The following is a 22,891-nucleotide window of genomic DNA, read 5'->3' on the forward strand; positions in this document are numbered from 1 at the left end:
TGGATTTTGTGGCACACAAATGTGTTATCAAGAGAGAACTTCAAAGTCAAGACATTGTATCACACCTAAATTCCAAATGTGTAGCTAAAGTGGAAAGGTACTAATCCTTTTCTAGAAAATACTTCTCCTCTAATTGATCATCTTCTACATAATTATATATTTACTGATTTAAAAAATTACCAATACAATATATGGATATATAAAGCAATATTTCCCTAACCAATAACCATATACGAAAGCCTATACGTCATCAATTAAACAACTTTTCGTTAATACCCCTACCTTACAGTTCACTCACTTCGTTTATTCCCTGTGGGAAAATTTCTTGGTTATTTTGGTATTTAATCCTCTCCTACCATGAATGTTTGAAAGTCGTCGTTATTCATACCTTCAGGTCTGAGAAGGTTAAATAAGGGCATCTGTCATACCCCTAAGATTTTCCCTCCCGTTTTACATTTCATCTAACCTTTGACTTGAGACTCATTCATATGCATCCTTCATTCATGATTAACATTTTCTAATAAGCATCATAGATTCAATGTTTAGGATTGATGAAAATTAGGTTTTTGTTTGAATATTATGGTATTACACATCATATGGGTTGAAACCTTAATTCTTGACTTTCCTCCTATGAGATCTTATGTTTGACCTTTTGAGTCTTAACTTGACTTCTAAACCCTAATTGTGGGCCCGGGATCTGAGGTGTAGCTTGTGGAGCTTTGTATTATGTTTGAAACCCTAATCAGGGTTGTTAGAGTGTGAGCATCATCAGGATCATTCCAGTCCCTGAAACCCTGGTTTTTGACTATGGCATCATCATCTGTGGTGTGTACATTCAAGTATGAGGATTCATCTGGTCCATTATGGATGGTTCATTTACTTCATAAAGATTCATGGTCCTAATTCATTGATTGGGATTCATTCAAAGCTTTACATGGTCATGATATATTGCTTGGTTGATATTCATCTGATTTGATTCATGGCATGGCATAAGTCATTTGGTTTAGAGGTATTATGGTCCATATTCAATCGTCTATAAGAAAATACCTGTTTTTGCCTAAGTTAGCTTTTTGGTCAACCAGTTGACCAAAGTCAACCACCTTTTCCAACTATTTTCTTTTCAATACAAGACATGTCCATGTCCATTTCCAAGTTCACTTTAAACCACCTTGAATCATGTTTATTATCCATCTTTGATTCACCATGATTCATCTTCAAGTTTTGTTCATTACATCATTCAAACCATAATCACATGTTCATTCATAATCGTTGATTCATTTTAATACAAAACCTAATACCATTTAAAACAACTAACACATCCGTTCTAGTTCCACAAACTACAAAACTCTGATTTCCTCATTGCACGAATGAGGATACGTAGGCATGAGGGCCCAAATCTTTGGCGAGCATACTTATCTATTCCTTACCTTTTTTATATCCATTTAGTAACCCCCGTTTCCGTTTCACGAGTAATCTTCAGATAATAACACATATTCTTGCAAAGAGCATTCAAAACGGTTCCCGTGGAGGACCATGGATGTGAAGGGTGCTAATACCTTCCCCTTTCATAACCGACTTCCTTACCCATTTCTCTTTCCCCTGGGTTTTATCGATGTTTTCCCTTTTCTTCGGGAATAAATAAAGTTTAACGACGACTCTGTTGTATCTTTGAGTGTGCTATGTGCTCAAGTATAATTCGTGTAGCTTCACACGTCCCTGTTGATTACCACTTGCTTGTTCACTGGGTCGAATAACATGTATTCTCCAGTCGAATGATATCCTATTAGGATCATTTGACTCGACTTGTTATCAAGTTTTCTTCTCAACTGATCTGGCACATGTCTATGTGCTATAGATCCAAACACCTTCAGATGACTCAAGCTAGGCTTGACACCATCCCAACATTCTTCTATCGTGATTCCTTCTAACTTCTTCGTCGGACATCTGTTCAGGATATATGTTGCAGTCGACACAACTTCTCCCCATGATTCTTTGGGTAGATGCTCGTCTTTCAACATACTTCTAACCATATTCATGATGGTTTTATTCTTCCTTTCTGGGACTCCACTCTACTGTGGAGTGTAGGGTGACACCACCTCATGCATAATCCTTTCTTTCACACATAATGTGTCGAAGCCTTTCAACACATATTCTCCACCACTATCAGTCCTCATAATCTTGATCTTTCGACCGCTTTGTCTTTCGACCATAGATTTAAACTTGGCAAATACCTCGATCACTTCACTTCTCTTCTCTTCTTGATGAGATAAGTCCATAGTTTTCGACTGAAATCGTCTATGAATGTAACAAAGTATTTGTCACCTCCAATCAAATCCACCTCGATAGGACCACATACATCCGAGTATATGACTTCAAGAATTGCCTTCGACATGTTTCCTGCATCCTTGTTTAAGTTGTTCTTGTGCTACTTCGCATGCACACATTCTTCACACACTTCATTTGGAATGTCGATTTCTGGTAATCCTGAAACCATATTTCTTTTCTTCAAATATCTGATGTCTTTGAAATTGAGATGTCCAAGTCTATAGTGCCATATCCATTCACCTTTGTTGGCTACTGTTACAAGGCACTTATGCTCTATCACATTAAGCTCAATCTTGAAGGTTCTATTCTGAGACATTGGAGCCTTCATGATCAACTTCCATTTAAGTCGAGAACTCTCATCATCTTGTCTTTGATCGACACCTTGTAGTTCTTTTCGACTAACTGCCTTATGCTAAGAAAATTGCTCTTCATGCCTGGTATGTACAACACAAATGAAATTACTGACCTTTTGACATCTTTCCTCATAATTATAACATCACCAACACCTTCAGCTGCTAGAGTGTTGTCATTTGCGAATTTCCCCATGTTCTTCATTGAGGGCTTTATGTTGACAAACCAATCTTTCCTTCCAGACATGTGTGATGAGCATCCCGAGTCCAAGTATCATTGGTCCTTGAATCTCTCTTCATCTCTCGTTGTAACCATAAAAAACGTCTCTTCTTCTTCATGTTTCGCCTGCTTTGCATAAGTTTCTTGATTCTTCTATTTTTCTTGACAATCACTAGAATAATGACCATATTTTGACAATTGTAACACTGAATCTGACTTTTATCTGGCTTCTGACCATCACCTCTTCCTCTACCTGCAACACCACCTCTCTGGTTGCCTTGGTTCTAAGGTTTTCTCTGATTCAACCAGTTTCCTTCTTGCTAATTTTGACCAGTCGAATTGTTGTAGCATCATCTACCTTTGTTGCCATTCTAGCTTCCTTTTACTTTCCTTTCTTTTGCTGATTGCGCCTGCAAAGCTATATTACTCTTCGACTTTCCTCCAACTCTTTCATTCATTCTTTGTTCATGAGATTCAAGCGTCCCTTGAAGCTTTTCCTTTGTCAATTTTGACAAATCCTTTGTCTCTTCTATGACTATTACCATATGGTTGAACTTTGGAGTCAACGACCTCAAGATCTTTCCCACAACAGATCTTGATGTCAACACTTCTCCATATACCTTGATTTGATTCACTAGTTTCATAACCTTAGTGAAGAAATCAGTTATGCTTTCATTGTCTTCCATCTGAAGCAATTCGTACGTTCTTTTGTGAGTCTGTAACCTCACCTCTTTCACCTTCTCCACGCCTCCAAATGACTTCTCCTGAATTTCCCATGCTTCTTTCTCTGACTCTACATCACTAACCTTTTCAAATTTATCTACATCAACTTATTGATGGATTATAAAGAGAGCTTTATAATATTCATTCTTCAATTCTTTATGTGCAGCTTTTTCTTGATCTGTCGTATTTTCTACAATCGTTGTTACTCCTTCCTTCACAAGATCCCAAAGATCTTGATAACAGAACACATTTTTTATCTGCTTGCACCGAGTATCATAATTATTGTTCTTGAGAATTAGAAGATTTGTTGGAAAATGATCGTTTGGATGATTCATTGTCATCATGATTTTCTTCCCACATATTGTTTACGTCGGAGCTCTTGATACCCGATGTTGGAAATCCACCACAACCTATGGAGAATTTCAATCAATCTTGATGAATAAGATTGTTATCACCCACACAATAAGAATTAAAGAAAGAGAAGAACAATGGAGAAAGAAAATAAAGAACAATGAAGGAGAAGAAAAATATCCCGTAGAGTTTCTCTCTATCCACAACCTGTGGAAAACTTCTTATTCATTTTGCAATTGCAAAGTTTTGTGAATACAATGTTATGAATAATCTATTACAAGAATAAGGGTTACTCCCTCTATTTATAGGTTTAGGTTAACTTGCACCCAATCCCAAAACTATAAAAGCCCAAAATAGTTAACACTACTAAAATTGGCCTAAGTCTAAATCTTATGTGAAGCAACATGCTTTGACACTTTGACACACTAATACAACTCGACACACTGATCTTATGTGAAGCAACATGCTTTGACACTTTGACACACTAATGCAACTTTTAATGGTCATCACAATTTTGTTACATTTATTTGGTCATCCATAAAGCCAAGCTTCTTCTTGGAATTCTTTTTCCTCTTTCTCATAATAGTCATTCTCCTCACTATCACCATCTTCCTTTTTCTCACCATAATAGTCATTGTCTTTGTCTTTGTCTTCACCATCTTCTTCTTCATTGTCACAGTCACTGCCGTCATAATCTTGTTAGTCATCTCCTTCCACATAGTAATAATCGTCATCCTCGTTATGCAATTCAGTAGGAAAACATAGCACGTTGAAAAGAAAATCTACAACCGGTTTTGAAGCTACAAATAAGATCACTTTCTCAGTTTTTGTGTAAATGAGAAGCCTCGTGCTCAATTCGGAGGTGGTAGAAGCCATTGTGAAGTTTTTTAAGTTAAAATTTGTCAAGAGTCTTTTGGTTTAAATATACTTGGATGAGTGAAGATATGAAATGCTGTTACTTTTTATAGGTATAGTAGGATGTGGCCATTCAAATCAAACTCATTAAAGAACTTTTTTATTATTATTTATTTTTGAATCAAGATATAACTAAATCAATCAAATAGAACAAAAAAAAATACTAGAATTATTTTTTAAAATAACCATGTTTTTCAATTTAAATACCAAGATAACCAAAATTTCAAAATAATTACCAAAATAAACACCTTTTTTAACTGATGTGTCGATTGAACTGGCGCATCCAATAACCATTCAAAGGAGGCGCCAACTCCAATGGCGCATGCTCCCAATGGCATTGTATGTAGGCTCCATGGTAGATGGCGCATGCATGTGTGGTTTAGTGAGTGCACCCATGCATCTGGAACATGCATACGTGTGCTTGTGTCATGTGTGTGTGGCGCCCAGGACATTGGCGCATGCATTCATGGTTTCATTTATAAATAACATGCACATCTCCCATATTTTTTCAGACACCTTCTTACCCTCCAATCCCATTTTCTTTCATTCTACTGAAATCTCCTTCAATTTTTTTGTTCTTTAACCATGTATGAATACATTCGCAAGAGACATGTCGATTTAATCTTTTCAGCAGTGCAACCTCCGATAAAGATTCAACTTTGGAATATAGAATAATTTGAACGTCTTAATCGGACGTTGAACTGTTGGTTAGATAGATAAATTGTAGATGGTGAAAGGATTAGAAGAATTCAATGGCTTGAGTCCATGTTCAACCAAAACGGAGAAATGCGTGTATGGGTGGATATTAAGACCGACAGAGGCGTTCACATGATGATGTATAATATGTTCAAAATTCTTTTGATGATTGTAATCGCTTAGTTATAGTTATGGTATTTTATTTGTTGTAGTCTGTTGCATTGTTGTTTATGTGTTGCTTCTGTGTTGAATGTGTTGTATTTTGTTTGTGATGGTATTTCCTCACAAAGTTATCATATGAAATAAATATTATTTTTAATATAAAGCAAAAGAGGTACAATTAAAATTATCTAGTTGTGCTTGTTCCAACACTGGGACAATTAGTACGATTGTGGTTGTGCTGGCGACATGAACTACATAATCGAACCATTTTGTTTGTCGTATCCATTTCGATTCGAATACGTGTGTTGTTTGGGCGACCCTTTTTCTTTCTTCGCATTACTTTATTATGCCAGAGAATGTCCCATTGATATTCAGGCCAGTAATCCTCTTTTGCAACCACTGAAAAGCTAACTTTGTAAATATTGGATATGCTTATGACTTTGTAAACGTCAGATACTAAGTAGGATGGATCCCTTCGAACCTTTGAACATGCCACAATGGCATGGGAGCAGGGCATACGAAAGGCTTGGAACTTTCCGCATTCGCACCACCCTCTATCTAGTTGAACTCTGTATTGTCCCATCAACCTGTCTTCATTGTGATCCATAGACTCAGCAACACTGTACCAAACCTTTAGTATGGCCAAACACCATGAACACGTGTGTGTTAGCTTTGAAAGCTTCGTGTCTAATGAATTTCATTGAAGCATCACTGAACAACTACCCAGATTATAACATTGAACTCCATTTGGAACGTCTGATCTCAAATAATACCCCTAGCCTGAAAAATGTTGCTTGCACTAAAGCGGTTATAGGTAGGTTTCAGATGGCTTTGAAGACAGAGTTCATTGATTCCACAAGATTTGTTGTCATGTGGCCCCAACATTGACCTTTGTCGTATGCCCTAGTCCACTTCTCCAATGGAATACTATCGACCCATCATACTGCATCTGCATTAGACAATCTGATGTCTTCGCGGTAGTGTTTGAAAGAAGGTTCTGTAAATGCATAACCTGCATTGACAACCTTCTTCCGCAACATTTTGTCTTTGATCTCTCACATAAAATTTTGAGCGATATGTCTAATGCAGTATACATGCGTCGATGGAGGATCCTGCCATCCATTATCAAGGTTTTTGTAGGCACTCATTATTGAAGGGTGTCGGTCAGAGATCAGACATAAGTTAGATTGATAAGCAACGTGCAATCAGAGATTTTTTAGGAAAAAACTCCATCCCTCGGCAGTCTCCCCTTCAACTAGGGCAAAGGCGACTAGAAAAATGTTGTTGTTGCTATCTTGTGCCACTGTCATCAATAACATTCCTTTATATTTCCCATACAACCATGTACCTTCAATTTGTATAATAGATTTATAGAAAGCAAAACCTTTAATGCATGGTAGATACGCCCAGAAGAGATGGTGGAATATTCTATTTTCAATAGCACCAGTCCCGTCTGGGGTATACGCCAGCAACATTTCCAATTTGACAATAGTCCATGGAGCATACTGTTTAAGAGCCACCAAGTATTTTGAAAGTTGTTTGTAAGACTCCTCCCAATTGCCATACACTTTTTCAACCGCCTTTGTCCTAGCTATCCAAGCCTTCCTGTATGATGGAGTATAGTTGTATTGTGTTATAATATGTGAGATTATTATACTCACCTTTAACGACAGATTGTCGCTAATTACAGACAAAATTTCATCGCATATTAACTGAGAGCTAAGTTTGCGATGATCTTGCATTGGGTTCGTGAGCATGCATGTGTGAACTGGACCCATGGATCTAATCTCCCAAGAATCACTCCTCTTCCGGTAAGAAGCTGAAAACCGGAAAAGGCAACGCTCATTTCGACAATAAATCTTATACCTCATTGCATTAGTTCGACCAACTCTGTAATCGGCTGATAGTTCCATGTGATACTTTTTAATGGCTTTTACACAGTATTCTTTTGAGTGAAATATGTCTGCTTCTTTCAATGATCCTTGAATTTTCACATAAGGATTATAAAATATATCTGATGAAGGTTCATTGGCACCCAAATTCAAGCTTGTCATGTGTTGACGTGGATAATATACATAACTAGCTGGTAATGGCTCCTCTTCTTCTTCTTCATCATTCACCATTGAATCAACCAATAACTCAACTTCTTATTCTTCCTCATCAACAATATTGACTTCAACTTGTTCGTCGTCATCAGTTTCACAAAACACTTGTGACTGATCAATGAACTGAGACACTTGTTGTTGTTGTGGTAATATATAACTATATATCATTGTACCCATATTGTTCATGACTGGCAAACATGTGATGAACATCGTCATCATCTCGAATCTTCAAGTGATAAAACTTTACTTGGTTGTCTGCAAACCACACCGGATTTTTATAGATGATTTGGCCCACCTGACTACACTACAATTTCTTTTTATTATTTGTTTCAAATGTGAAAAATTTGATCGTCAATTTATTGTGAACCGGGTTACTTCTGTGCTGCAAAAATAAAAACCGAATAATTGATGCTCAAATATTTCACCATCGGTATCGACACTGATCATGTAAGGTGGTGATGAAGATATTTTTTTTAAATGTAAGTTTCGTGTTTAATGGTGAATGCATTGATATGTTATTCGTATGCAGTTAAATAGAGAAGACGGTGTATCTACTGATCACACAAATAATCTATAAAGACAAGACAATGCAATGTAAAGAATCCATGCAGAGACAAGACAATGCAAAGCATGTGCCTGCAAATAATCTCTGCCCTAATAATCCAAGACCAAAGCATCCGCCTGAAAATAAGATGCTTATGCCCTAATAATCCAAGGCAGGCGCCCTGATCAATGGCGTATAAAGTAAGGCATGCGCCACTTGCCTTGGCGCCTATTCCTTGCATGCATAAAAAGGCATGCATACGCCACTAACCTTGGCGCATATGACCATGCATGTATTAAACAAAGCATGCACCACTTGCCTAGGTGCCTACACCTATCCTCACATGTATGCGCCCTAGCCTTACCCATATCCCATGCTTCACATGCTGCATTCACACTCACATGCTGCAACACTATCTCATCTATAAATAGGGAAGCAACTCATAACACTCTATATCATCTGCAACACTAACAATCAACCTCTGCAACACTCAACCTTTACAACACTCAACCTCTGCAACACCCAACCTATACAACATTCAACCTCTGCAACAATATGTCTCTATTGACTATGTATGAAGACCATCGAGGAACAATCGACAATATTGCGGAATTTGTATATTATTACTTCTTCTTACTTATATCTTACTTATGTTTCTATCATTTATTACTTTTCCTTTCTTTATTTCTTACTTATGTTTTATTAGGACGCAAAACGATTTTGATGTCGTACATGAATATGTACCCCACGATCCTTTGCTAGAACCATATATTCGAGGATGCATGTCATACGGTGAACTGGACTTTTTTTGGATTTGTAATCGCAATGTCGCGGTTAGCAAGAGTCGCCACCGACTTTTCTTTTATCCCTTAAGGAAAGGTGGAAAAGAACAGGAAAGACCTTAATTTTAAATTCTTAGGTTCGGGAGGTACTTTATACAAAGGGAAGGGGTTAGCACCCTTTGTATCCATGGTTATCCATGGGCTCTTAATTGCTCAATCATTTATGTTTTCTAGTTTGAAAAAGGTGGTTGAGAACTGTGTGAAAAATGTTTTGAAAATGAGAATTTAACTTTGTAATGATTCTTGCATGAATGTATACAAAGTGGTTATCTCGTTTGGTTTTTTGAAAGTAGTTTAGAAAAATATAACTCGGCAATGATCCTAGTACGGATGTATGCTAAGTGGTGATTTTCCAAAAGGAAGTTTGAAAGGTGTGAGGTGCGAAAAGTATTTTTTTAGATTATGAATGAGCAATTAAGGGTATGCCTGTCCGAGGCCTTTCCGGTCATTTCCTATCCTTATGAGGGTAAAACTGGCCTTACTATTGAGAAGTAAGTAGTTTTATCCTTTGGATGTAAAAGGGTCATCGTAGGGTCATCGATTGGTCATTGAAGGCAACAGTTGTGAGGATACCTTAGCATTCGAAGGGACTATCATCATTTAACCGTAGGCTACACCGAAGGGTCATCGAGGGACAAAATCGTATTTTCGAAGGCAACGTCCGAGGGACTATGATGATTTTACCGAAGGGTCTTTGCTAAGGATATCCCCATATTCGCGGGACATGACCGTAATATTGTAATCGTGGGGTAATAAAGAGAGGTCCGATATCATTTATTTAAAGTCCGTGTTTTAAGTTCATTAGGTAATTATGGTGATACCGCATTAAATCGATACATTAAAATCAACACATTAAGGATCACTACATTAAAATTAATTAGGCAATCAATATGAATCTTCACATTAAAGTGAAATAATTTAGAATCCCTCTCCATGAAGGCTTCCCATGCATAAAGCGGAGTACCTAGCCGGCTATTTCTTCGGAAGTATGCTAGCCTTTACACCATGAACACACGGATTAAAGCATCGAGGTAAAATACAATTGGAAATTGCACCACAAAATAAATATCACAACCAGGAATTTAAGCCAAATAATGCAGAATCATCATTAGGTAAACATAAAATGGGCAATAAAAAGACAAAGCAGCCCCTGTCCCTTTCGCCTCTGCTTCGCCTAGCGAAGGCTCAGCGAAGGCTCGCTGCGGGCTCGCCTAGCGATGAGCTAGCGAGCGGCCACGGGTTTGAAATTATGACCTCAATCTGCAGCATGGCTTATGGCCTCCAACACATAATTATATGGTTCAGTTTCACAACATTCAAGCACATTTAAATTCTCATGCAAAACTTCAAAATGTTTATGAATTCAATTATAATATCCTTCACAAATTAAGAACATGAAGCGGTACCATATGCCAAATGAGAGTACAAAACAATATCACATGCAAATTAAGATACTAAAGTGGTACCACATGCAAAATAAGGACACAAAGTGATAATCATATGCCAATTAAGAAACTAAAGCGATAATAGTGAGGCAAACCTGTTTGCAAATCGAGTTGCAACCTTGGATTGGCGAGCCGGATTGAGTTGGGCGCCGGTAGCTTCGGAGCGAGTAAGCGGCCTTCAGGGTTTCCGCCTTCTGAACTCTTTGGACCAGCAGGGTTTCGGTGCTAGGGTTTTCTCGGGATCTCTGTGTGAGTGTCTCCGGGTGAGTGAGTCCGTCTCTGTGTGTCCTTTTTCGTGGCAGAGGAGCAGGTATTTATAGTAGAGGTAGTGGTGACCTAATGGGCTTAAAATGAGGTCCAAAACCTCAAATTCTCGCAAGCTTCGCTAGGCGAAGGAATTGCTCGCCTAGCGAGCAAACTAGGTCTGGGCTTTTTCCTGGATCCAATGCTTCGCTGGGCGAGGGGCATGATGAAATGTTCGCTAGGCGAAGGAGCTGCTCGCCTAGCGAGCCAGCTGTTTTGGGCCGCCTGTGGATTGGGCCTGTTGTGAGTGGGCTTTTGTCCATTTGATACCAGTGCCTTGCAGAACAAGTCAGAGGGTCTTGGAAAATGCTTTGTAATATCAACGGGCAAATTTTGGGGTATGACAGCTGCCCCTGTTCAATATTCTTGAACCGAGAGAGTAGAATGGTATGTGCACCATTCGTGGTCTGGAGGTGGAAGATTATTGAACACTAGAATGCCCCAAAAATTTGCGCTTGTTCATTTGTCTTGACGGAGATGGGCTTAAAGATGCCATTCAAGAAACTTGCTGAGGAGATTTCCAGATTGTGTCGTACGTTAGACGATATCTAGAGACATGGGTGTCACACCGGGTCATACATCAGACCGTATAGTGAACCCTCCATTATGCTGCTGACTTCGTTGGGGAGTCAGAGTATGCTATACTGCTGGGGATAAGGGATCAGAATGGATCATACGTTAGACCGTGTCTGAATACCAGAGTGAGCTGTTCATTAGGCAAATTACCTTGCTGGGGATGAAAGATCAGAATGGATCGTACGCTAGATCGTATCTGAGTTGCGGAATGAGCCGTACGTTAGGCTGAAGCTGCTGAAAAGGGAGTAGTCGTATACCAGACTACCATTCAGGAATGTACCTGTCCGAAGGTAGCACCTGAGAAAGGGAGTAGCCGTATACTCGACTACCATTCAGGAATGTACCTGTCCGAAGGTAGCACCTGAGCAAGGGAGTAGCCGTATACTAGACTACCATTCAGGAATGTACCTGTCCGAAGGTAGCACCTGAGCAAGGGAGTAGCCGTATACTAGACTACCATTCAGGAATGTACCTGTCCGAAGGTAGCACCTGAGAAAGGGAGTAGCCGTATACTAGACTACCATTCAGGAATGTACCTGTCCGAAGGTAGCACCTGAGCAAGGGAGTAGCCGTATACCCGACTACCATTCAGGAATGTACCTGTCCGAAGGTAGCACCTGAGCAAGGGAGTAGCCGTATACCCGACTACCATTCAGGAATGTACCTGTCCGAAGGTAGCACCTGAGAAAGGGAGTAGCCGTATACTAGACTACCATTCAGGAATGTACCTGTCCGAAGGTAGCATCTGGGAAAGGGAGTAGCCGTATACTAGACTACCATTCAGAAATGTACCTGTCCGAAGGTAGCATCTGGGAAAGGGAGTAGCCGTATACTAGACTACCATCCAGAAATGTACCTGTCCGAAGGTAGCATCTGGTCAGATGAAGGTCTAACTTGGTCGTGCATTAGACTGTACTTGAGCAACATCTGGTCTAACTTGGTCGTACATTAGACTGTCACTGAGCAGAATCTGGTCTAACTTGGTCGTACATTAGACTGTATTTGAGTGGCATCTGAGGGCTTGACGGTCTAACTTGGTCGTACATTAGACTGTCACTGAGCAGAATCTGGCTTGAAGGTCTAACTTGGTCGTACATTAGACTGTATCTGAGCAGCATCTGGTCTAACTTGGTCGTACATTAGACTGTATCTGCAGAATCTGACTTGAAGGTCTAACTTGGTCGTACATTAGACTGTATTTGCAGAATCTGACTTGAAGATCTAACTTGGTCGTACATTAGACGGTATTTGATGACTGGAAGGTCTAACTTGGTCGTACATTAGACTGTATTTGATGACTGGAAGGTCTAACTTGGTCGTACATTAGACTGTATTTGAGTGGTTGAAGGTCAGAATGGATCGTACGTTAGATCGCATCTGAGTTGTTGAAGGTCAGAATGGATCGTACGCTAGATCGCATCTGAGTTGTTGAAGGTCAGAATGGATCGTACGCTAGATCGCATCTGAGTTGAAAGAGTCATATGTTGAGCTGAATCAGAGTGAACCGTACGTTTGGCTGTATCTGATAGTATTTGTATATGTTGTATTTGCAATAAATTTCTGGGATGGGCTTATAGATGCCATCGTTATGAGGATGCCAGAATGACTGTTGACATGGAGTTTATCTGAAAGATGTAGTTGAATTCTGATTGTAATTGATAAAGATGTCCGTCTGAATGGACCTTTGTTTTGACTGTATCAAGAGGATAATTGACCTGAAAAATAAAGTTAGCTTCATGCTATGTCATGATGCATGAGATGCAAATGTTGTATGCATGCGTGGGCTGTGAAATGATGTAATGAGTGAATTATGCGTCTGAAATAAATGCGAACATTGTATGCATGTATATGTTATGAAATGATGTAATGTATATGATGCGGAATGAACATTGTATGCATGGAATGATGTAATGAAGGCCCTATGCGTCTGAAACGTTCTTCCAGGGGGCTCTACTGGGGAAATAAATCTCAGTCTTCTGGTCGGAGATATTTGTATTGATGACCCTGTCTCAGCTGGGGTATTTGATTTCTGTCTGATGGTAGAAACATTCGACAGAGCCTGGCTGGGAGTGGAAGAGATGACTAGTCTGTCTGGTGATGCCAACCTCTTCTGAGGAATAGCTGGTTTATGCTGGGGAATAGAATTAGCAACGGATTTATTGGAAAGCATGATTAGACCTTCTCCTCGATCCTGAAGTCTAGTAATTGTCATTGTTATTTTATGCATGTATTTTGATAAACATTGATCATATTCAAATGCATATATCAATTCAAGTTAAATCAATGGACGTTTACGCAAACAAAAACAGAGAAAGTAAGACAAAAGCATCTTTTTGGAAATGAAATTGTATTGATTTTGAAAGAGGGCCTATAAATAGGCAATTTGAGTACAAGGAGACGGAAATCCTAGTAAGAGGAAATTGTCAAGAAAAAGAGAAAGCTATGCAGAAGAAGTCCTATTGATTTTAATTCCACTACTGTCATTATGTCTTCAAGCATCTCATCTCCTGCTGTCCGATAGAAGTGATTGGCTTGTTCAGTCCCTTGAAACTTGGTTGAAAGGAACAGAGAACGGGACATAGTCATACGCTTTAATCCCTAATTTTTGCCTGGACCGCCTTTTCAGGTTTTCAGTCCACCGGGATACCCTTTTTTTTCTCAAGCCGCCTTTTCAGGTTTTCGACTGGCCGGGTGTACGTCTTTTTATGTTTATCCTAATTTTTGCCCGAACCCTTTTGGTTCGCCGGGATGCCCTTACTTTTGCCTAGGTACGTCGATCTAGCGGGTCTCTTTTATGCGTAGTATTTTTTTACTATGTCAGCGTTCACGGGATGCGGGAAATCTTCGCCATCCATTGTAGCAAGTATCATGGCTCCACCAGAGAATACCTTCTTAACTACAAGTGGCCCTTCGTATGTGGGAGTCCATTTGCCCCTGGGATCACCTTGTTGTAGAATGATACGCTTTATTACCAAGTCGCCAACTTGATACACTTGTCTCTTGACTCTTTTGTTAAATGCCTGGGTCATGCGCTTCTGGTATATCTGCCCGTGACAAACAGCCGCAAGTCTCTTCTCATCGATCAAGTTTATTTGGTCGAGTCGAGTCTGAATCCATTCATCTTCATCTAAGTCCGCCTCTTTCATGATTCTTAGAGAGGGAATCTGGACTTCCACTGGTAAGACGACTTCCGTTCCGTAGACCAAAGAGAAAGGAGTTGCCTCTGTCGAAGTGCGTACTGAAGTGCGATAACCGTGGAGAGCAAATGGTAACATCTCATGCCAGTCTTTGTACGTTACTGTCATCTTTTGTATGATCTTCTTGATGTTCTTATTAGCAGTCTCCACGGCGCCGTTCATCTTTGGCCGGTACGGAGAAGAGTCATGGTGCTTTATTTTGAACTGCGTGTAGAGTTCAGTTTAGTACCATTATCAGTGATAACTCTTTTAGGAGACAACAGGTTTCTCGAATGTATATTTGATAAGATCCATCTTAGAAATCAATAAAGTGGTATGATTCAACATATACTGTCTTAGTCGGCGAGCAACCCAAGCCAAAGCGCAGCAAGCTTTCTAGAGCTGTGAGTATCTTGTTTCACAGTCGGTACCTTTTGCTAAGGCAGTGTATGACATGCTCTTTTCGACCAGACTCGTCATGTTGCCCCAATACACACCTCATCGAATTTTCTAACACGGTCAAATACATGATTAGAGGTCTTCCTTCAACTGGTGGCATCAGAATTGGAGGTTCTTGGAGATATTTCCTGATTTTGTTATTCATCATTCCATGCCATCTCTTGATTTTTCCTTTTTAGTAATTTGAAGATGGGTTTGCAAGTAGCAGTCAAGTGCAGGATGAGTCGGGCAATGTAATTCGAGTGCCCCAAGAAACCTCTGACTTCTTTCTTGTTCATTTCAGTACCCAGATTTACAATTTCAATTGATTCCTCATGCGGTTGTATAGTCTTTTCTTCTTGCAGTAGTCAGGCAAGTTCTCCAGGGACTTCACAATCTTCCTCACTTCCATCCTCGGCTTGGTAGATCGGATTTTCAAAGTCATAATGAACAGTAGCAGAACTATTATCAACAGGATCCAGAGTGGGTATGGATCGGCAAATTGTTACGTGAGTGTGTGCAAGAAAACATAGCTTGTTTGAAAAATGACAGGAAAAATAAAGAGCGCAATATTTGAATGCAAAAAGGTCCATTGATTTATTGAATATGAATATGCTTATGAAAATGACAAAACCCTTGAAAAATTAGCTATTGTGCCCCGGGCATAGACACAATGCTTTGAAACACTAACATAGCAATAACAATTACTCCTGACTAAAGGAAATCAGGATAGTGTCTTCAGCCTTCCAATTATTGAGTCTGTCACCAATTGTTGGGAAAATCCAGCTATCCAGGTCGCAATCGTTATCAGTATCTTCCACAGCATTGACAGTCTCGTCTTGATTAGGCAGAGGAGCAGTGATGACATTAGGAGTCTCAGGCGGATCAGATTCAAATTCTCCAGCGTCGATCATATCCTGAATTTTGTTCTTCAACGACCAACAATTGTTTGTATCATGCCCGGGGCTATCGGAGTGATATGCACACCTGGCATTGGGATTATAACGAGGAGAAGTAGTGTTGGGTTTTGCAGGAGGATCTCTGAGGGTAATTAAATTTGCTTTTAGCATACCCTGCAGTGCTTGTGCTAAAGTCATATTGATCTTCGTAAACTGCCTTCTTCCCGGGTTAATGTGCCTCACAGATTTCTGGTCTTTCTTTTTCTCGAGCAAAAGAGCCTTCAGTTCCTCCTGCCCCCTGGATAAGTTCAAGATCATCTTCTGGAGTTGAGCATTCTGAGCCTGGAGATCTTTGACAATTTGTTCGAGGTCCATTTTTCTGTTTGGAGAAAAACCGTGAGAACATTGATCCCTTTAGAGTACCTGTTATGCTATGTTATGCTATGCAATGCATGAAATGTTTTCAAGGCCTTTTGGAATTTAACTTTGCATAAACTACCGAAAAGGGAAACTTTTTTTTTTTTTTTTTTTTTTTTTTTGTCTTTTTTTTTTTTTTTTTTTTTTTTTTCTTCATACAAAACAGAGCAAAGTTAAATCCCTAAGTCCTTGAAATGGTTAGTACAATATTATGATGTCATGATGTTATGATGTTATGATGTTATGAGGTTAAATAAATAACAAGCACAAGCAAGTCACACAACCATCATTCCTAGGTTATAAGGCTTGCATGAGTTCCATAGGTAAGTACCCTCCCCACTGAAGTTTAGTTGGTTCAACCTGTCCTAGAATGGTAACCGGGTTCTAAAAGGATCTCCAATCATGGACTTTCCTTTAAGTCCACTTCAGTGCAACACCAAGTGGTTGACCGAAGCTTCCCTAAAGTCCAATCTCAAGGAGTGTAGTATCGAGTCTCAACCAAGCCCCAGTCGGAACCGAAGTCAGTTAGCTCACTACTTTCTAATGGCCAGGATGAGTCAATTAGGGTTCTAAAGGTCTGGTTAATGCTTTGATGACACCACGCGGAAGCCAAATTTTTCCTCAAATAACATGAGGACCATCAGGACAACCAAAGTGTCACATTAACCGTAGCCATCATTTTAACCATTCCAGTATACGCCGGATAGCCGCGATGATCTACTGCTACTTACCTAAGGTACACTAGATCCGGGTGTAGGATCTTTCACTCAAACAATCCCTTAAAACGAAAGAACAAATTCAAACATAAATGATTTTTAAGGTGGACCTCTCTTTATCGTCCCCAGCAGAGTCGCCAGTTCTGTCATACGGTGAACTGGACTTTTTTTGGATTTGTAATCGCAATGTCGCGGTTAGCAAGAGTCGCCACCGACTTTTCTTTTATCCCTTAAGGAAAGGTGGAAAAGAACAGGAAAGACCTTAATTTTAAATTCTTAGGTTCGGGAGGTACTTTATACAAAGGGAAGGGGTTAGCACCCTTTGTATCCATGGTTATCCATGGGCTCTTAATTGCTCAATCATTTATGTTTTCTAGTTTGAAAAAGGTGGTTGAGAACTGTGTGAAAAATGTTTTGAAAATGAGAATTTAACTTTGTAATGATTCTTGCATGAATGTATACAAAGTGGTTATCTCGTTTGGTTTTTTGAAAGTAGTTTAGAAAAATATAACTCGGCAATGATCCTAGTACGGATGTATGCTAAGTGGTGATTTTCCAAAAGGAAGTTTGAAAGGTGTGAGGTGCGAAAAGTATTTTTTTTAGATTATGAATGAGCAATTAAGGGTATGCCTGTCCGAGGCCTTTCCGGTCATTTCCTATCCTTATGAGGGTAAAATTGGCCTTACTATTGAGAAGTAAGTAGTTTTATCCTTTGGATGTAAAAGGGTCATCGTAGGGTCATCGATTGGTCATTGAAGGCAACAGTTGTGAGGATACCTTAGCATTCGAAGGGACTATCATCATTTAACCGTAGGCTACACCGAAGGGTCATCGAGGGACAAAATCGTATTTTCGAAGGCAACGTCCGAGGGACTATGATGATTTTACCGAAGGGTCTTTGCTAAGGATATCCCCATATTCGCGGGACATGACCGTAATATTGTAATCGTGGGGTAATAAAGAGAGGTCCGATATCATTTATTTAAAGTCCGTGTTTTAAGTTCATTAGGTAATTATGGTGATACCGCATTAAATCGATACATTAAAATCAACACATTAAGGATCACTACATTAAAATTAATTAGGCAATCAATATGAATCTTCACATTAAAGTGAAATAATTTAGAATCCCTCTCCATGAAGGCTTCCCATGCATAAAGCGGAGTACCTAGCCGGCTATTTCTTCGGAAGTATGCTAGCCTTTACACCATGAACACACGGATTAAAGCATCGAGGTAAAATACAATTGGAAATTGCACCACAAAATAAATATCACAACCAGGAATTTAAGCCAAATAATGCAGAATCATCATTAGGTAAACATAAAATGGGCAATAAAAAGACAAAGCAGCCCCTGTCCCTTTCGCCTCTGCTTCGCCTAGCGAAGGCTCAGCGAAGGCTCGCTGCGGGCTCGCCTAGCGATGAGCTAGCGAGCGGCCACGGGTTTGAAATTATGACCTCAATCTGCAGCATGGCTTATGGCCTCCAACACATAATTATATGGTTCAGTTTCACAACATTCAAGCACATTTAAATTCTCATGCAAAACTTCAAAATGTTTATGAATTCAATTATAATATCCTTCACAAATTAAGAACATGAAGCGGTACCATATGCCAAATGAGAGTACAAAACAATATCACATGCAAATTAAGATACTAAAGTGGTACCACATGCAAAATAAGGACACAAAGTGATAATCATATGCCAATTAAGAAACTAAAGCGATAATAGTGAGGCAAACCTGTTTGCAAATCGAGTTGCAACCTTGGATTGGCGAGCCGGATTGAGTTGGGCGCCGGTAGCTTCGGAGCGAGTAAGCGGCCTTCAGGGTTTCCGCCTTCTGAACTCTTTGGACCAGCAGGGTTTCGGTGCTAGGGTTTTCTCGGGATCTCTGTGTGAGTGTCTCCGGGTGAGTGAGTCCGTCTCTGTGTGTCCTTTTTCGTGGCAGAGGAGCAGGTATTTATAGTAGAGGTAGTGGTGACCTAATGGGCTTAAAATGAGGTCCAAAACCTCAAATTCTCGCAAGCTTCGCTAGGCGAAGGAATTGCTCGCCTAGCGAGCAAACTAGGTCTGGGCTTTTTCCTGGATCCAATGCTTCGCTGGGCGAGGGGCATGATGAAATGTTCGCTAGGCGAAGGAGCTGCTCGCCTAGCGAGCCAGCTGTTTTGGGCCGCCTGTGGATTGGGCCTGTTGTGAGTGGGCTTTTGTCCATTTGATACCAGTGCCTTGCAGAACAAGTCAGAGGGTCTTGGAAAATGCTTTGTAATATCAACGGGCAAATTTTGGGGTATGACAATGCAGTTTTGGTAATCTCCTCAACATAGTCTCGTACTCGATTGACTATAAATTTATTCTTGCTTTGTTGGAGAGATGGAGACCCAAGGCCCACACATTTCATATTCCTTTCGGTAAGTGTACTGTCACACTTGAGGACATCTACATGTTGTTGGGTCTACGTATCACTGATAAGGCCGTAAATGGTAGAGTTAACCAGGATAACTCTATTTGCAATAAATTGTTGGGTGCCCCTTTGTGTGACGACCAAACTACAGGAGAGACTTTTTGTCAAGCTAGGGGTCAAGGTATTAACTTAAAATATCTCAAACAATATTTTGGGAGTATAATGTTGACTGAAGAATCTACCGAGTATGAAAAAATAATTAAAGCTCGGTGTTATATTATGATTCTATTCGGTAATTTTTTATTTCTTGAAAATACTGGTAATACGGTAAATATTATGTATTTACCGTTGTTACGAAACATAAATAAGGTAAGCACATATAGTTGGGGTTCAACTGTTTTGGCGTATCTATATAGTGCGTTGTGTAAAAGTGCCAAAAATAATACTTGTACGTTTTATTCATGTGTGTATTTGCTACAAGCATAGGGTTGGTCAAGAATGTCGTCACTCACCCCAGTAAACGAGAAGCCATTCATATTCCCCTTTGCAACAAAGTAAGTTTATAAATTTACCATCTAATTTATTAGACTTTATATTACAACTTACTATAAATAATATATTTCAAATGTTTTTTATCTACGTGGTCAGTTAAAGGGATGAACTGCAACAGGTGTCTGAAACACGTTGTAGTAGTCTATCGTAATCTATTGGACCACATTGGACCAGACGATGTAATACTATTACACAACTCTAGTTTTGATTTAAAAATAATTATCAAATTACATATCATATTCTTGTACAATTTATCTGGAGGTCATATATGAGTCTTGATCATCAGGTTAACCATGATGATGATGCAATTTGGACAGCAAAAACACCAATTATCTGGTTCACTACTGTGGAGATGCACTAGAGTGACCGTGTAAAACTGCAGTTTAACATGCAACAACAAATTCTAGAACCTCCGACGTGTTTGAGAGATTGGCATCAACAAAGAGTCGATGGCCAATGAGATTATTTCGACTGGAGAGACTACGCAAAGGAGATGTGTCATCATTGGAAGAATCAACGACAACACATCTTAAACGAACAAGTCATACAGGGTGCTAGACCAACTCAACTAGTTTTAAATTCAAACTCAACTAGTTTTAAATTCACGAGCAACTCGATTCAATTCGTTAAGTTCGTCTCAATAAGTTCACCTCGTTTGCTTCATCGATCTATAGGTCTTTTTTTTAAATCTATTTTTTATATATATTTGACATTTTAAACTACTATATTTTAAAGGATAAATAATGAAATGAAATAAAAGTTATAAGATCGGAAGAAAACATAGGGTTATGATTTGTACTAAGTAAGTCAATATATATAATCGAGTTGACATATGAATCTAAGGAGTCGAATTATATATAGTCCAATTTAAGGTAACTTAGTTAAAAATTAAATTTTGCTCATGTTCAATTCATTTGGTTCACAAATATAATAAAAGTCAAACATTTATAAAAATTTAACGATTATGATTAACTCAAAATATATTTACACTGCATATCAATTAAATGCTTGTTATTATAAATTTATTAAATCTAATAAAATCTAATAAAATCTCAATCTTATTAAATCAACTAAAATCAAGTTTTTTTTATTGATTTTGTTTAATTTAATATTTATAAAATAAGATTAAAAAATTAAATCAAACCAAATAAACTTGATTATTTTTTAATGATTTGAATTCTTTTTTTATATTTTATTTTACAAGCCTTTTACACCCTTAATTATTAATTACCATCATGCTAGTTAAGAAAGTTGTTTTAAAATGATTGATATTTACTAAATGAAAATTGGGATTCTTATTATTTCATTTAAATGATTTTTTTTTTAATTATACACACATTGAATGTGCATAAATCCAATTAAAAAAGAATGAGTTGTGTCAATATTTGAATAAAGTATGTGAAAGAAAGATTTTAGTTATGATAAATGTGCTAGTGCTATTTTGGAGCACTTTAGTAGCATAACCGAACAAACAGTTAACAACACAAGAAGAAAGTTTAGGCAAATATCTAATTTTATAAAACATAGAAACATATAACCTTCAATCTAAACATATACTGACCATTTTCTGCACTCAATTATCCCTTCAATCTAAACATATACTGACTTAATTATCCCTTATGTGATAAACCAATTACACATATCAATATTTCTTCTTGTGGAAAACACTTGTCAAGACCATCTTTGTTTCCAGAGAAGCCTTAAGTAACTTGATGCTCTAAAATTAAAAAAAAAAATACAAAAAGAGTTGTAAATCTAAAAATAAGTAATATAAATTGAAGTGAAAAAAATGAGAAATATTTACGGTTTTACCTCATCCATCCCAATTTCAACATCCTTTTCTTGCAAAGTATTGATATCTTTGACATTGAATTTCTTGAGCAAGGTAGATATATCAGACACTTTTGATATGGGTTGAATGACCAAATCGTCCATCACTATAAAAGTGATCTCGTCTTTCACAAAACCATTATGAATGAAACTTTTATTTTCATCAACCTTCATATTTCTATAACTTACTTCAAAGTTCATGTTGTTCGAGCAAGGATAATACCCAAAGTGCCCATGACGGTCAAACGAACCAGCACAACGAGTCGTGTAATCATTTGTCACACACAAATTACACCTATCAGAGCACATGTATAACTTAGTTCGTTGCTCATAGTTGAGATCTTCGTCTTTCTGTGAAGTTAGGAAGCCTGAGATTCCATTACAAGAGATTTGAGCTATTGGGTTTAAGAGAACATCCTTAGTTTGGTTTGGCTGCATAAAACTTTGGTTGAGGTTTTCAACACTCTGATACAGATTTCCTAAACTACCTACCATGCCATTTGTGCTCACCAGCTTTACTACAGTGCTGATAGGCAAACATAGAAAGTCGAAAAGAAAGTCTATGACAACTTTTGATGCTTCAGCAAACACAACTTTGTCATTTTCGGGGTCGACATAAAGCTTGAGGGGCACTTTGGTGATGGAAGAAGAAGTAGCCATGTACTGAAAGGTATACATATAAGAAGCAATACACGATGCTATTCATTTATAGACAAGTTCAAAGAGTTGCGTGTGAAATGAAGGGGGAAAATGTCAAAGTTTACAAACCATGGTGGCAAATTGAAAACATATTTTATATTAATTTATTGTAACAACAGTTATGTTGAAATTTTGTTTTCCCATATGCTTCTTAATTAATTTAAGAACTCTTAAACGTTGGCTAGTTGAATTAAATTATTGGT

General features: G+C 38.5%; 1 protein-coding gene across 1 annotated transcript; it reads right to left on the reverse strand.

Annotated features, from left to right (window-relative positions):
- Positions 1–21,564: 21,564 nt before the first annotated feature.
- On the reverse strand, positions 21,565–22,649 carry LOC127098103 (uncharacterized). The gene is made up of 2 exons (XM_051036603.1): positions 21,972–22,649; positions 21,565–21,876 (listed from the first exon to the last, which is right to left on the reverse strand). Exons 1-2 carry the CDS (start codon positions 22,647–22,649, stop codon positions 21,802–21,804), a joined length of 753 nt encoding a protein of 250 aa, XP_050892560.1. The 3' UTR covers positions 21,565–21,801.
- Between the last annotated feature and the right edge of the window lie 242 nt (positions 22,650–22,891).

This window comes from Lathyrus oleraceus, chromosome 6, assembly GCF_024323335.1.
Source record: "Lathyrus oleraceus cultivar Zhongwan6 chromosome 6, CAAS_Psat_ZW6_1.0, whole genome shotgun sequence".
NCBI lineage: Eukaryota > Viridiplantae > Streptophyta > Magnoliopsida > Fabales > Fabaceae > Lathyrus > Lathyrus oleraceus.

What these genes read in the sequence shown, in the direction of transcription:
- LOC127098103 (XM_051036603.1), bottom strand. Translation starts at nt 22,649, where the DNA reads ATGGCTACTTCTTCTTCCATCACCAAAGTGCCCCTCAAGCTTTATGTC. An exon ending in TTGAAATTGGGATGGATGAG is followed by an intron (nt 21,877 to 21,971) that starts GTAAAACCGTAA and finishes TTTTAATTTTAG; the next exon opens with AGCATCAAGTTACTTAAGGC.